General features: G+C 60.3%; 1 protein-coding gene across 2 annotated transcripts; it reads right to left on the bottom strand.

The window, feature by feature from the left end:
* Nucleotides 1–2,754: 2,754 nt before the first annotated feature.
* On the bottom strand, nt 2,755–10,325 carry STXBP2 (syntaxin binding protein 2). Of its 2 annotated transcripts, XM_075546006.1 has the most exons (19): nt 10,219–10,325; nt 9,010–9,059; nt 8,714–8,795; nt 8,179–8,255; nt 7,597–7,675; nt 7,409–7,512; nt 7,084–7,232; nt 6,842–6,926; nt 6,602–6,732; nt 6,393–6,500; nt 6,118–6,175; nt 5,962–6,027; nt 5,781–5,861; nt 5,441–5,579; nt 4,962–5,071; nt 4,348–4,443; nt 3,621–3,706; nt 3,352–3,509; nt 2,755–2,896 (listed from the first exon to the last, which is right to left on the bottom strand). In XM_075546006.1, the coding sequence occupies exons 1-19, from the start codon at nt 10,253–10,255 to the stop codon at nt 2,811–2,813; spliced, it is 1,782 nt and encodes a 593-aa protein (XP_075402121.1). In that variant the 5' UTR covers nt 10,256–10,325; the 3' UTR covers nt 2,755–2,810. The 2 variants fall into 2 exon arrangements, with proteins under 2 accessions (XP_075402121.1, XP_075402131.1); XM_075546016.1 differs by lacking the exon at nt 5,781–5,861.
* Between the last annotated feature and the right edge of the window lie 1,858 nt (nt 10,326–12,183).

The following is a 12,183-nucleotide window of genomic DNA, read 5'->3' as shown; positions in this document are numbered from 1 at the left end:
TATTAAATGTTTATACATACATATACATATGTGCAAGTGTGTGCTTCCCTCGTCATATTAAGTGCATACATGCTGTGACTTGGGTTGTGTGGCCCCCACCATCACCCACTTGCAAGTGTTTTCCATCCTCCAACTCTACACCAACCTAGGAGCCGTGGTGGCACCGTGGGGTACACATGGAGCTGCTAAACACAGGGTCAGCAGTTCGAAACCATCAGCCATGCCAAGGGAACACGAGGAGGCTTTCAACTCCTATAAAGAGTCAGAATCGACTCCCTGGCAGTGAGTCGTGGTGGTGGTGGGGTGGGGGCGGGGGGGCTTCAAGAAGTTTGTGGGAAGAATTTCATGATATTTTCATTCCAGTTTTTCCACATGTGAGGCATGTGGCGGGCTTGGTACCCACTGAGTCGGGTCTAGTTCACAGCTACCCTGCAAAAGCCCACCCACGCCGGCACCATCATTGCAGCCACTGTCAGCTGACCTCTTTCAAGGGCCTTCGTCTTTTCCGCTGCCCCTCCACTTGACCAAGCAGGAGGCCCTGCTCCAGGGACTGGCCTCTCCTGACAACAAGTCCAAAGCAGGTACGACAAAGTCTCGCCATCCTTGCCTCCCAGGTGCATTCTGACTGTCCTCCTTCCGACATAGATTTGCTGGTCCTCTTGGCAGTGCGCCGTGCTTTCAACCGGCGTCACCAGCGCCCTAGTTCAAATGCGTGGATTCTTCTTGGGTCTTCCTCATTCATGTGTAGGAGTCGATGGGAAATACCCGGCTGGGGTCAGGGGCACCCATTGGGCTGTGCCCCTTGCAGGTCCACGTGCACAGACAGCACATTACCTGGGCATAAAGCAACACTGAGCAATGGCCGCGGGGGTTGAAGCAACGGTTTCGTCGCTGCAGAGGGCCATGGAACATCCCTGGCCTACTTTCCTGGTCCCCAAGGAGAGTCACCCGGTTCCAGACGCTCGCGAACCAAGACGTCGGAAAGCGGGACCGCAGCGCCCCCTGGTGGCCGCCATCCTCCCCTGCGCCCGCGGCTCCCTCAGGGCAGCCGTGTCCCCAGCAGGATGCCGCCAGACTTTAAACTTGAAGCGAGAAGCAAGCAAACAACACCCCCAAGGTCAAGGGGAAAACCAACCAACCCACAGACAGAACCCAGTCCCTCGCCCTCCCGCTGACCCGGTTGAAAGGGCTTCCGGCCAAGGCGGGGCCCGGTCTCCCCGGCGCGGCGCGCAGCCAGCGAGCGGGGTTTCTGGCCGCCCACGCTGTGAGCATCGTTCCCGGGAGCACGAGCCGTCGATTTTCACTTCCTGCGCTCTTGGGAAGGTTCCAAGCTCAGAATTGGGGCCAAGCCCTCCGGGGGCGTGGGCTGACGCCGGATCGCCCGCCCGCACCCGGGTCCCAGGCCGGAGGCGACCGGGAAGAAGCAGGGCTCCGCCAGGGGGCGCTGTGCCCGGCCCCCGTGAAGGCCACGCCCACTGCCCTTGCGGATTCGTTACAGCGCAGAGAAGTGCCCTGCGGATGCCCCGGGTGTGAGTCGGCACTGTAGCCGGCTGCCACGTCTTTCTGCCGGGGATCTCTGGCATCCTGCCTTACTCTGTTCCCACTAACAGGGGCTCTATAGGACAGGGTACAACTGCCCCTCGATTTCCTGAGACCAGGACTTTTTATGGGAGTAGAAAGCCTTATCCTTCATCCAAAGTGTGGCTGGTAGGTTTGAACCGCCAACCTTATGGTTAACAGCCTAATGCCTAGCCACAGTGCCAGCCGGGTTCACAGCTGTCACCCTAGAAGGGGCCCCAAAATACCTCTGCTCCAAGATCTCGCCAGCACCCCCCTAGTACTCTCTACCCACCTCCAGCTCCTGTGCCCTCCCTCCCATCTGTTCCCCAGTGGACTCATCTTCATCCTCAACTCAGCCATCACCTCCTCCTCCAGGAAGCCTCCCTTGACCATCCCCAGTCTGTCCGGTGTCTTATGGAGTATCAGCTGTGGGTGGGTGTCCCTTCCCCCTCTCTGGCCCAAAAGGGGCCTCTGGGTCTTAGTTCTGTTTCTGGGAGTTCCACACCTCATTTCAGCCCTGAAGAGGCTCTGATACAAGGGGCCCTGATGGTGCAGCGGGTTAAGCTTGGGGCTACGAACAGAAAAATTGGTGGTGTGGCCCTGCTGGCTGCTCGGCAGAAGGTGTGGCAGTGTGCTTACACAAAGATGACAGCCTTGGAAACCCTCGGGGGCATACTCTGTCGTCTAGAGTGGACATTGGACTGGACTTGCCAGCAGTGGGGCTTTGGGGGGAAAGGCTCTGATAAGCCCTGCAGCTAGGCGCTACCGAAGGGGGGGAGGGGTACGCTGGCCTGTTAGAATGTGCCCATGCCTTGCTGACCCAGATCCCCAGGAGCTGGAGACAAGCCCTGGCTGCCATGTCTGGAAACCCTGTCTGGAGAGTTCCTGGTGGGGTGTGGGGGTAGGGTGGGAGGGGCGCATCAGCATCCCTGCTAACCCTTCTGCAAAGCAGCTGCATCACAGAGCTAGGCACCCCCCCCCCAAAGCAGTAACATTAGGTGCAACTACTCCTCGGACCTGAGCCCTAGATCCCCGATTGCTATACTCTGACAACCATGAGGCCCAGGTAGGGATCTCAATGGGGGGCGGCTGCAGGGGGGGTGGGCTTGAGGGACAGGTCTTGAATGAGACCCTGGGAGGCAGCCTGCCCACAGCTGGGGGGGAGGGGTAGTTCCAGAAAGCAAGCAAGGTGGGTGGGCTAGAGGGTGGAGTTTATTTATCTGGAGAGGGTGGGGTGAGGAGCAGGAGGGTCAGGGCAGGGGGATGTCCTCCAGCTTCTGGTCCAGAGTCTTGAGGTCATCCAGGAAGCGGGTAGGGGTGAGGATGTGTGAGGAACCTGGACAAGAGGAGAAGCTGGGGCATGGCAGGGAGGGGGGTGCTGCCTGGACCCCTGACCCTAAGGTCCCAGGAGTCTAGAACTCGAGCAATGTACAAGTACAGCCCCAGTGACCCCTGCCCTGGGATGCCAGGCCCCAACCCCTGAGGCTCAGGCGTTCAGTCCCTAGCCCCCTCCCTCTGAAGATTTACAAGTCTACTTTTCCCCCACCACCACCTGTCACTCACTCTCCACCCCCAACCCTGATCAAGGAATCTGAGCCACAGGGGTTGCAGACTGCAGACCTGTGGGGGCCAGAGTAAGCAGTCAGCCTCACCTCCTAAAGAACCTGAGTCCAGCACTCTTTCCAGGGTCCCCACCCCACAGGAGCGAGAGTCCAGCACCTCCTCTATGGGTTCCAGGTCCCAGGTCCCAGGAATGAACCCCAGGTCTGCCCACCTCAGTGCCAGCCTTACCTATGAGCACCTCCCACTTGCCCTCGGTGGCTCTGGTCACCTCGTAGGCGGCCCTCATCTCCGACATGGCCACGCCACCCAGGAAGTACACGATAAGCCTCGGCCCTGCCCTCGCCTCCACGCCTGCCTTGTTCTTGTGCCAGTGGCCGAAGCGGGCACTGCAGTGGGGTGGAGCAGGTCAGCCCTGCAGGAGACCCCCGCCTCCCACCACTGTTATGGGGAGTGGAAGCCAGCTGGGGCAGGCACCTCCAGTGCCCCCAAGCCCTCACCTGACGGCAGCCTGGGAGCTAGATGTGGGGGCAGGGTCAGACACAAAGGGCCACAGCTTCCGGTCCAGCCGGTCCTCCACGGCATCCTGGGGTGGCCCAAGAGGAAGGTTGGGAGAGAGGGGGCAGAGGTAACGGTCTCCTGCATGTGCTTTGGGGCCAAGATCCCCAGGCAGTTGGCCCCACTGACATCACACTCTGGCCCCCAGCTCCTTAACCACTTGTGGACGTGTCACTTCCAACTCGAGGTGGCCCCGGGGGCCATGCTCCATAGGGCTAGGCCTGTGACCAGGCCTTCCTTCCGAGGCACCTGTGGGTGGATCTGAACCTCCCATCTTTGAGTTAGTAGTTAAGAGCATAATTGATGGTCTCGTCCAGTCCCATAAGGACGCAGGGATTATTCTCCTGCTCCAGTTCCTCAGGGACCCAGGAGTCACCACCCCCTGTCTCAGAAGTTACCTCCCCCTACCTCAGGGACCCGGGAGTCCAAGGTTCCAACCCTTAAGGATTCTGGTCTGATAGAACAAGGGGTCAATGGTTACTGGTTCCCTGGTGTAAGATGCCAGGGGTCCAGGCTCCCCGGATGGGCAGGGGCCAGGAGGGACCTGGCAGGATCAGAGAGGTCACACACCAACTGGGGTAAGGAAGGATTTTTCTACCAAGCCTCACAGTCCAGCAGGAGAGGGATGGGGGGATCCTCTGCCCCATCCTATGCCCCTACCAGCCATACCTCCATCACATCCTTGATGGCCGGCGTCCATCGGGACAGTTGGTAAGTGGGTTCCAAGCGCTCACGGCGCTCCAGCCTGCTGGAGGAGCTCGTGCCCTGGGGGTGGGGTGGGGAGTTGGGGGATGGGGATAAGGAGGGTGAGGGGGGTAGGGCAGGACCTCATCTGCTTGGGGGTGGTGAGGACAGCGATGGGGAAATGGAAGAGAGGGAGTGGGGGGGAGAGAAAGACCGGTAGAGAAAACATCTAGAGCAGCATTGAGAGCAAAGGAAAGGAATTGGGGGGTGGGGGTGGGGTGGAGGGGTGCACATAGGAGAAAGGAGGAGGGCAGTGGGCCCATGTCGGGACACGCGTGGGGAACTGAGAGCCAGAGAAAAGAAGAGAAAGGAAGAGGGCGGGAGAAAGGAGGAAACAGAACCGAGGCTACAGGAAAGGGCGCATGGAGATGGGGAGGACCAAGAGAGGCAGCAGGGGTGTAGGGATAAGAGCCACTCAGAGCGGTGGCAGGCGAGCAGAGGGGTATGGGGAGGAGGGTAATAGGCAGACCAGGAGGCAGAGCCGTCAGTAGTGAGGACCGGGCTGGGACCCCAAGGGCGGCGTGTGCGTGTGTGCGTACCCCAGGGTTGGTAACTGTCCCGCCCAGCTGCTCCAGGTTGCGGATGAGGCTGCAGTGCGCTTGCACGTTGGCATGCTGGATCAGCTTGGCCAGGTTCTCCTCGCTCACACCTGGGGAGGCACGTGGGGGGGGCAGGGCTCTGGGGGACCGCTGGGTTTCTAGCTTATGGGTGCCTGGGGTGGGGAGAAGAGCTTCCAGGACCAGGGGAGCCCAGGACTTAGTGCAGGGGGACCCTGGTGTTAGGATTGCGCAGGAGGAGCCCGGCGCGGGCGGACCGGAAGGTCTTCGAAACTCGTTGGGGGACCATGTGGTGGAGTCACAGGTGTGTGTGGGGGTGGGGGGATATCATGCTCATGGGGGTCCCATGGTCCAGAGAGTAGTCAGTGGACTCTAGGGTCCCTAGAAGGCGGGGTACACCTAGGACAGGGGTCTGGGCTCCCAGAAGACCCACCCCGCCGCCTGCCCTCGGGCCCACTCACCATTCCGCAGCAGGATGTAGAGCAGCAGCACGCGGATCTTGTCGTAGGCTGGCACCGCCGCGTCCAGCAGCACTGGCACGATCAGTTTCATGGCGTCCTTAATCTTCTCGCCCTCGGCGTCCGAGCCCAAGGCCAAGTCCTGCACGCCAGGCACCACAGCGGCCATGGGGGTGACAGGGCCCAGGGAGCCGCCTTCGCCTGGCCCCATCTCTCCACAAACCACATCCCTGGGCATCACCCTTCTACAACAGACCCCACTCCATCCACCCTGGTCCCTGACAGATTCCTCTGGGCCTGGGCACAGCCCTCTCATGGCCCCGCCCCCGGGCCCCGCCCCCACCTGCTCCACACTGCACAGCTTCTCCACCGACCCCTTGAAGTGTTTCATGCAGTCATCGGCTAAGTGCAGGTGCGTGGAATACTGCGGGGTGAAGGTGGGTGCTGTGGCAACGGCTGTGCCCAGAGAGTGGGGGTGCAAGGGTGCGCCAGCCCCTGCCCGCACCCCACCCCAGGGCACTCACCTTGTTCAGCTCCTTCTGGTACTGGGGCATCTTCTTCAGAATGTGGGACAGGTCTTTGATGTTGGCCTGAGGGCGGAGTGGGGTGGGGGAGAGGTGTCAGACTAGACCCCACCCACACGCGGCCCCACTAGGGTGCACCCCTCTACGGCCCCCTACCTTGTCGGTGGTCAGCCTCTTGCTCTCACAGAAGGTTTTCAGAAGTTCCGTGACCTTCCTGGTGGGGCGATAGGGCAGGTGAATAGGGTGAAGGTGGGGGTGAACTTAGCTTGGGACTGGGAGGTCGAAAGGCTGAGGCAGCAGGATGGGCCAGGGAAAGGCACAAGGACCACGTGGAGAGGCTGTCCTGAGGGTCCAGGACCCGGGAGCAGCCAGGGGTCAGCGGACCAAGTGCACTGGGAGGAGGGGCAGCGCGGGGCTGGGTGGGGACGCACTTGGACACATCGGCAATGTGCATGTGCCGCAGCTCCACCCACAGGTCATCGTCCTCGTCCAGCAGCACGGCCTTCTCACGAGACTCGCTCAGGCCCGTGGTCTCGTACCTGGGTGGGGGCGGGGTTAGGAGTGGGGGGGCGGTCAGGGCCCAGCTGAGAGCCAGGTTCCAGGCAGGCAGAGTGGCAGGGCTGTGCTCTGGCAGGCCCACCTGTACGTGTCCTGCTGGATGTCCAGTAGGTCGTAGGCCATGGCCTGGAAGGTGAGCTCGTGCAGTAAAGGGGACACAGGGTCGGCAGCCCGGTCCACGATCAGCAGCTGTGAGCGCATCTTCTCGGGGCCCTGGGGGGAGAGGGGACACCGAGCCTGACCCTGGGGAGGGGGCGCGGATGCCAAGGGTGAGGACTCAGTGGCCTGGGGATCCTTGGCCCTCCCCAGCATTCTCCCTCACCTCGCCCAGGCTGGGCGTGTCGGCCTTGAAGGCGTTCAGCTTGGCCAGGACAGTGTGGGCCAGCTGGGCTGTGTCCTCCGGGCCCCTAGGGGAACACGGGGACATCAGGGCGTGGGGTGGAGAGAGTCGGGCATAGACAGGGGTCAAGAAGGGAATTCAGATAGGACCAACAGCCACACGAAGGCACAGGGTCAGAAGAGATGGAGTCAGGGTGGGGGGCGGCCTTGGGGTGTGGTCCCCACTTGCGATAGCGGATGGCCGGGTACTCCTGCAGTGTGGCGCACAGGGTGGCGATCTGCTGGGCCAGCGCCTCGAGCTGCCTTGCCCGCTCACTTGCCCGGAACGGGCAGTACAGGTTGTAGGTGCTGTGGGGTGCATCCAGGGAGAACACCTGGGGAGCCGGACCACCAGATAAACTCAGCCTCTCCCTGGTGCGTTCCTGGGAGCCTCCTCAGCCCCTGTCCCAACTCCCCGACCTCTGCAGGCAAATACTCCTGCCCTCCTCCCTCCCCCCAACACACTTCCCTTTGCCTTAGTGTGTCTCTGCGAGAGCCCACCTGGCCATACCTGGGCCTCGTAGGGTAGGAAAGCCAGGTGGATCTCCTTCAGCGTCTTCACTGCCTTTGCCAGCCGAGAGCGGCCCAGCTCACTGAACAGGGGCTCAGGGCAGGCTGCGGGGGACAGGGGTGTCAGGCCAGAACAGCCCACCCCCAGCCATGGCCCTGCCCGAGCCCAGGCCCCCCCCCCCCACTTACTGTCAGTGAAGAAGACGTGCGCTGCTTTGTAAGTGAAGGTCGGGGTGCCCCGGAAGTCTGCGATCAGGGCCTGCACCGACTGGGGGAAGCAAGTACTTTTCCTGACCTGGCCTTGGCCCCCCAGACTCACCCTGGGCTCTGCCCCTGGACTGCTGCTTGTCCATCCCCATGTGTATTCACAGGTACAAAGGCACATACCCAAGTGCATGCTCCCAGGTACGTGTACCCATCTATACACCTTATGTACGCACTCAGCATAAGTACATATGAAGGTATCAGGGGTATACACATGCATATACACACTCCTAGGTGCGTGGACACACAAGCATACGTACAGTTACTTGTGTATATGTGCATACACATGTGCACAGTCCTATGTACACATACATGGCTAAGCACACATACAGGTTCCCTGCACATATGCATACACACACTGCCGGGCACACCCACATGCATAAGTATTCATATTCATGCAAAGGCACACACAGGTATTGGTGCACACTATATGCCCCCTCAGGTATGCACACCCCGGTACACACACGCACACACACGCAGACCCCCGGAACCCCCTCAGGCGAGCACCTTCTCTGTGGGGCTCAGCAGATAGATGGCCTCCAGGCTGGGTATGGGCTCTCGCCGTTTGGTGATATCTTCAACAACTGGACAGTGGAGAAAGGGAGGCCAAGGGGGGGTGGTGCAAGGTCAGGGTAGGGGACATGTGGAGCCATAGGCTTTGGGAGTTGGGACACTTGGGGGCCATGGTCAGATGCCTGAGGTGTGGTGCTCACTGCGGGTCCTAAGCAGGAAGTGGACACTCCTGGGTCACATAGTTGCGTGCCATCTGGTGGACAAGGTTTTCTATCCTTGGGTGGGGGAAAGTCCCTTGAGTCCTTTACAGGCTTCTATGGGGCTCCACACACACGGGATAGCCGGAAGCCCAGTGTGGGTGGTCCCCAGGGAGTCCCACCCTCATGGTACACCTTGGGGAGCATGCTGTAGAGGGTCTCAAGCTAATGGCTACATGTCCAGGGGCCTGTGTACTTGAGAGTCTCAGGCCATTTGGGGATACCCCAGGGGTCCCACATCTGGGCAGGCGGGGAGTAGGGTGTCCACTCACTAGTGATGCCCTCAGCCAAGATGTCTGACATCTTGCAGCAGGATGATAAGATGCGCATGCTGGGGTGGTCCATGATGAGCACCTGTCCAGGTAGATGGATGGGTAGATGGATGCACTTGGACAGAAGAGGCCTCAGCAGTCCCCACCCTACCCCTTGTGAATCAGGAGCCATGGATAGAGCAGACAGCTTCGAAGGCAGGGTGCAGTGATTGGACCCAGGGTCAATCCCAAATGGGTTTGGGCAGGGTCCCACCCATGGGTCAGGACCTGGTCCCTGGCAGTCGACTTTGACCTACCTTCCACTCGCCATCCTTTTTGACGCTGCGAATGACTCCACTCAGAATTTCTGCAAGGAAGGGGGAGGTGGGCTTAGGGTGTTGACCCTCTCTCCTGCCCTGCCCCCAGCCTTGGGACTGGACCCCCATCAAACTCCAGTAGACTCCTCCACCAATCCCAGGCCGCTAGTAGCTACTAGTGTCCCAATTTACAAATAAGGAAACTGAGCTTAAAGGAGGGCATGTAACTTACCCTGAGCCCCTCAGCACCTGTGGCAGAGTGCCCAGGGCAGAATAGCCTTAGAGAGGTACACACTTCTTATGAATGGGTACAAAGCCAGACACAGGCCTGGCTGGGTGTATACACATACACACACATGCACACGCACACGCAGGGCCCTTGCTGAGGCCGGCCGGCCGGTGGTCATCCCTTCAACTAGCCACCAGACTCAGTTTCCTCATCTGCACCAAGTCTCAGTTCTTGGCAGCTCTCCCCTTCAGTTTCTGGCTGGAGACTGCTTTTCTAGTTGTGGGGCTGCGACTTTGAGGTGCACACTGCCCTGTCCAGCGGATGGGCAGGAAAAGAAACGGGGTGGCCCCGTTTCTTGGCCAGTGTCTTACCCACTGTTATCAGACCAGCCAGAGCGGAAGGAGGCGCTGAGGCCGGAACTCCCCGGGGTGGGGGGAGGGGTGACCTCCACCCTCGGGCCTCAGAACTGGAGCCTGTGCGACCCCATGCCCTGGGGCTGCCAGGGACTCCTAGGGGCCAGGGAGGAAGGCAAATACACACTCCGCCCCTTGGGGCCTGGACACGCCCCCTGGAATCCCGAGGGCTCACATCACCTGACCGCTGACCCATGCATCCAGTCTGCCCCCTGGGGCGCTAGGAGTCCAGCTCGCCCCCAGGAAACTTGCCCAGTCCACAACCCTGGAGTCTGGGCACCCTTGGGGTCCCGGCGTCCAGACTCCAGAGCCTGCGGCTGGAACCGACGGAAGGGGACACTATCCCCAACCCGCCCTTAGGGCTCCCCTACGTCCAGTTCCCAACTGTTCTGCTCGGGCCCCAGAAGCCCGGCGGGCCAGCTGAGACCAAACCCGGACCCGCCCCCTCGAGGCTCCCGGTCTTCAGGGGTCCAGCCCGGGCCTCGACTCCCGGCTACCGGGGTGCCAGGGCCCCGTGCATCCCCAGCCCCGGATCCCCAGAGGCCCAGGCGCTGGGCGAGCACTCACTTTCCCCCACCACCGCCTTCAGCCCCGAGGGCGCCATCTTCCCCCAGGGGCGCCGCTGCCGCTTCCGCGTCTGTCCCAAGGTGTGGGCGTGGCCGCGTGCGTGTCATCCGCGTTGGCCCCGCCCCGCGCACCTGGCCCCGCCCCGCCCGCTGCCGGGCGCGCGGAGCCGCGGGTTAGCAAGTCCTCGCGGCGCCTCGTGACACGGATGTGGGCATGCACACGCGCTGCTCCAGCCTGGGTGCAGCAGCGGACGCGTGGCCTCGCAGGGCGACAGGGCCCTAATCTTCCCGGGCAAGGTGCCACCTGGTCCGATTCTGCGCCGGCGGCAGGGCATGACCCCACAACCTGTGGGCCTGGAGCCGTGACCCACTTACCCTCTGTGCGCCCGAGAGTTTGGCGGACCTGAGGGCGGGTGGGGGGCGTCCGGCGAGCCCTGAAGGGGTCCTGGGGATGCTCCAGGAGTGCTTCCAGCAGTTTGAGCTACACTAACCTGCAAGGTCGATGATTCTAGACCTCATTCGGACACTCCGTGAAAGGAAGGCCTGACGATGTGTTTCCATAAAGAACTGTCGGGTCACTCTGCCCTGCATCCTAACGCCCTGGTCCATAGGGCAGCGGTTCTCAACCTGTGGGTCGCGACCCCTTGGGGGGGTCAAATGACCCTTTCACAGGGGTCGCCTGAGACCATCGCAAAACACCTGAGACACCGCTCCTCTATCATCTCCAGGCGGGTCCGCCCACATGTGAGTACCCGGCATGAAGATTGTTACCTATGCTACCCCATGCTTCAAGACAAAATTTCATTTGTCATTAGAAATAAATAATTCATAGTATATAATTACACATTGCTTTTGTGATTAGTCAATATGCTTTATCTTCCATTTGTAACAATGAAAAGAGATCCTGAATATATTTACATGATGATTCATAACAGTAGCAAAATGACAGTTATGAAGTAGCAACGAAAATAATGTTATGGTTGGGGGTCACCACCACATGAGGACCTGTATGAAAGGGTCACGGCATGAGGAAGACTGAGAACCACTGCCATAAGGTTTTCCAGGCTCAGACCTCGCAGAAGTAGATCGCCATGGGTCTATTTACTGAAGTGCCTATGGATGGATTCCAGGCACCACTTTTGGCTGGTGGTTGATGCTTAATTGTGTGCGCCTGCCAGGGGGCTCCTCCCTAAAGCTTCCTGAGGGGCGTGAGTCAACTTTGACGTATAGCCACCTCAAGTGGCTGACTAGAAATGCCCCACGGCGTTTCCCTGGCTGTCATCTGCAGAAGCTGACTTGTCCACCCAGGATGCTTGCTGCCCAGTGGGTTCAAACCAGCAACTTTCCAGCCCTTATCAAGCTTCCTCCCGGGAAAATTCCACACCCAAACCAGACTTGCTGACCTCGAGTCACGTCTGACTCATGGTGACCCTACAGAACAGGGTAGACCTGCTGCCCCTGTGGGCTTCCCAGCCCTAACTCTCCCCAGTAGAGAATGACACCAAGAAAACAAGGTGGAGCGATTCTACTCCCTAACGCCGGGGGCAGGCCACACCACATCGGATTAGGTGTTATCAGATCAACAGACCACATCTTGCGTCATCCTCAGAATCGGTCCCAGGCCCGAGCCCGTGGTTATAGCCACTGTGTCAATCCATCTCGTCGAGGGCTTTCCTCTTCGCTGCCCCTCTGCTGTTGCAAGCACGATGTCCTTCTCCAGGGACTGGTCCCTCCGGACATGTCCAAAGTGTGTAAGAGAAGTCTCACCATCCTTGCAGCGGGCGCCACCTCGCCCAGGTGCCAGGCTCTCTGCCACTCACATGGGACAGCCAGGAGCCAAGTGTCAGGGAGGAAGACCCAGGGGGTCCTTACCCACGTGGCATTGAGAGGATGTTGGGGAGGCTGGAAGTAAATCTATGGTAAAGGAAGTATGTGGTCATGAGACAGCCAGGTCGGGGGATCCTTA

Source organism: Tenrec ecaudatus, chromosome 1, assembly GCF_050624435.1.
Source record: "Tenrec ecaudatus isolate mTenEca1 chromosome 1, mTenEca1.hap1, whole genome shotgun sequence".
In the NCBI taxonomy this organism is placed as follows: domain Eukaryota; kingdom Metazoa; phylum Chordata; class Mammalia; order Afrosoricida; family Tenrecidae; genus Tenrec; species Tenrec ecaudatus.
The sequence above is the reverse complement of the archived record's forward strand: the minus strand, read 5'-3'. Positions and strand labels throughout refer to the sequence as shown.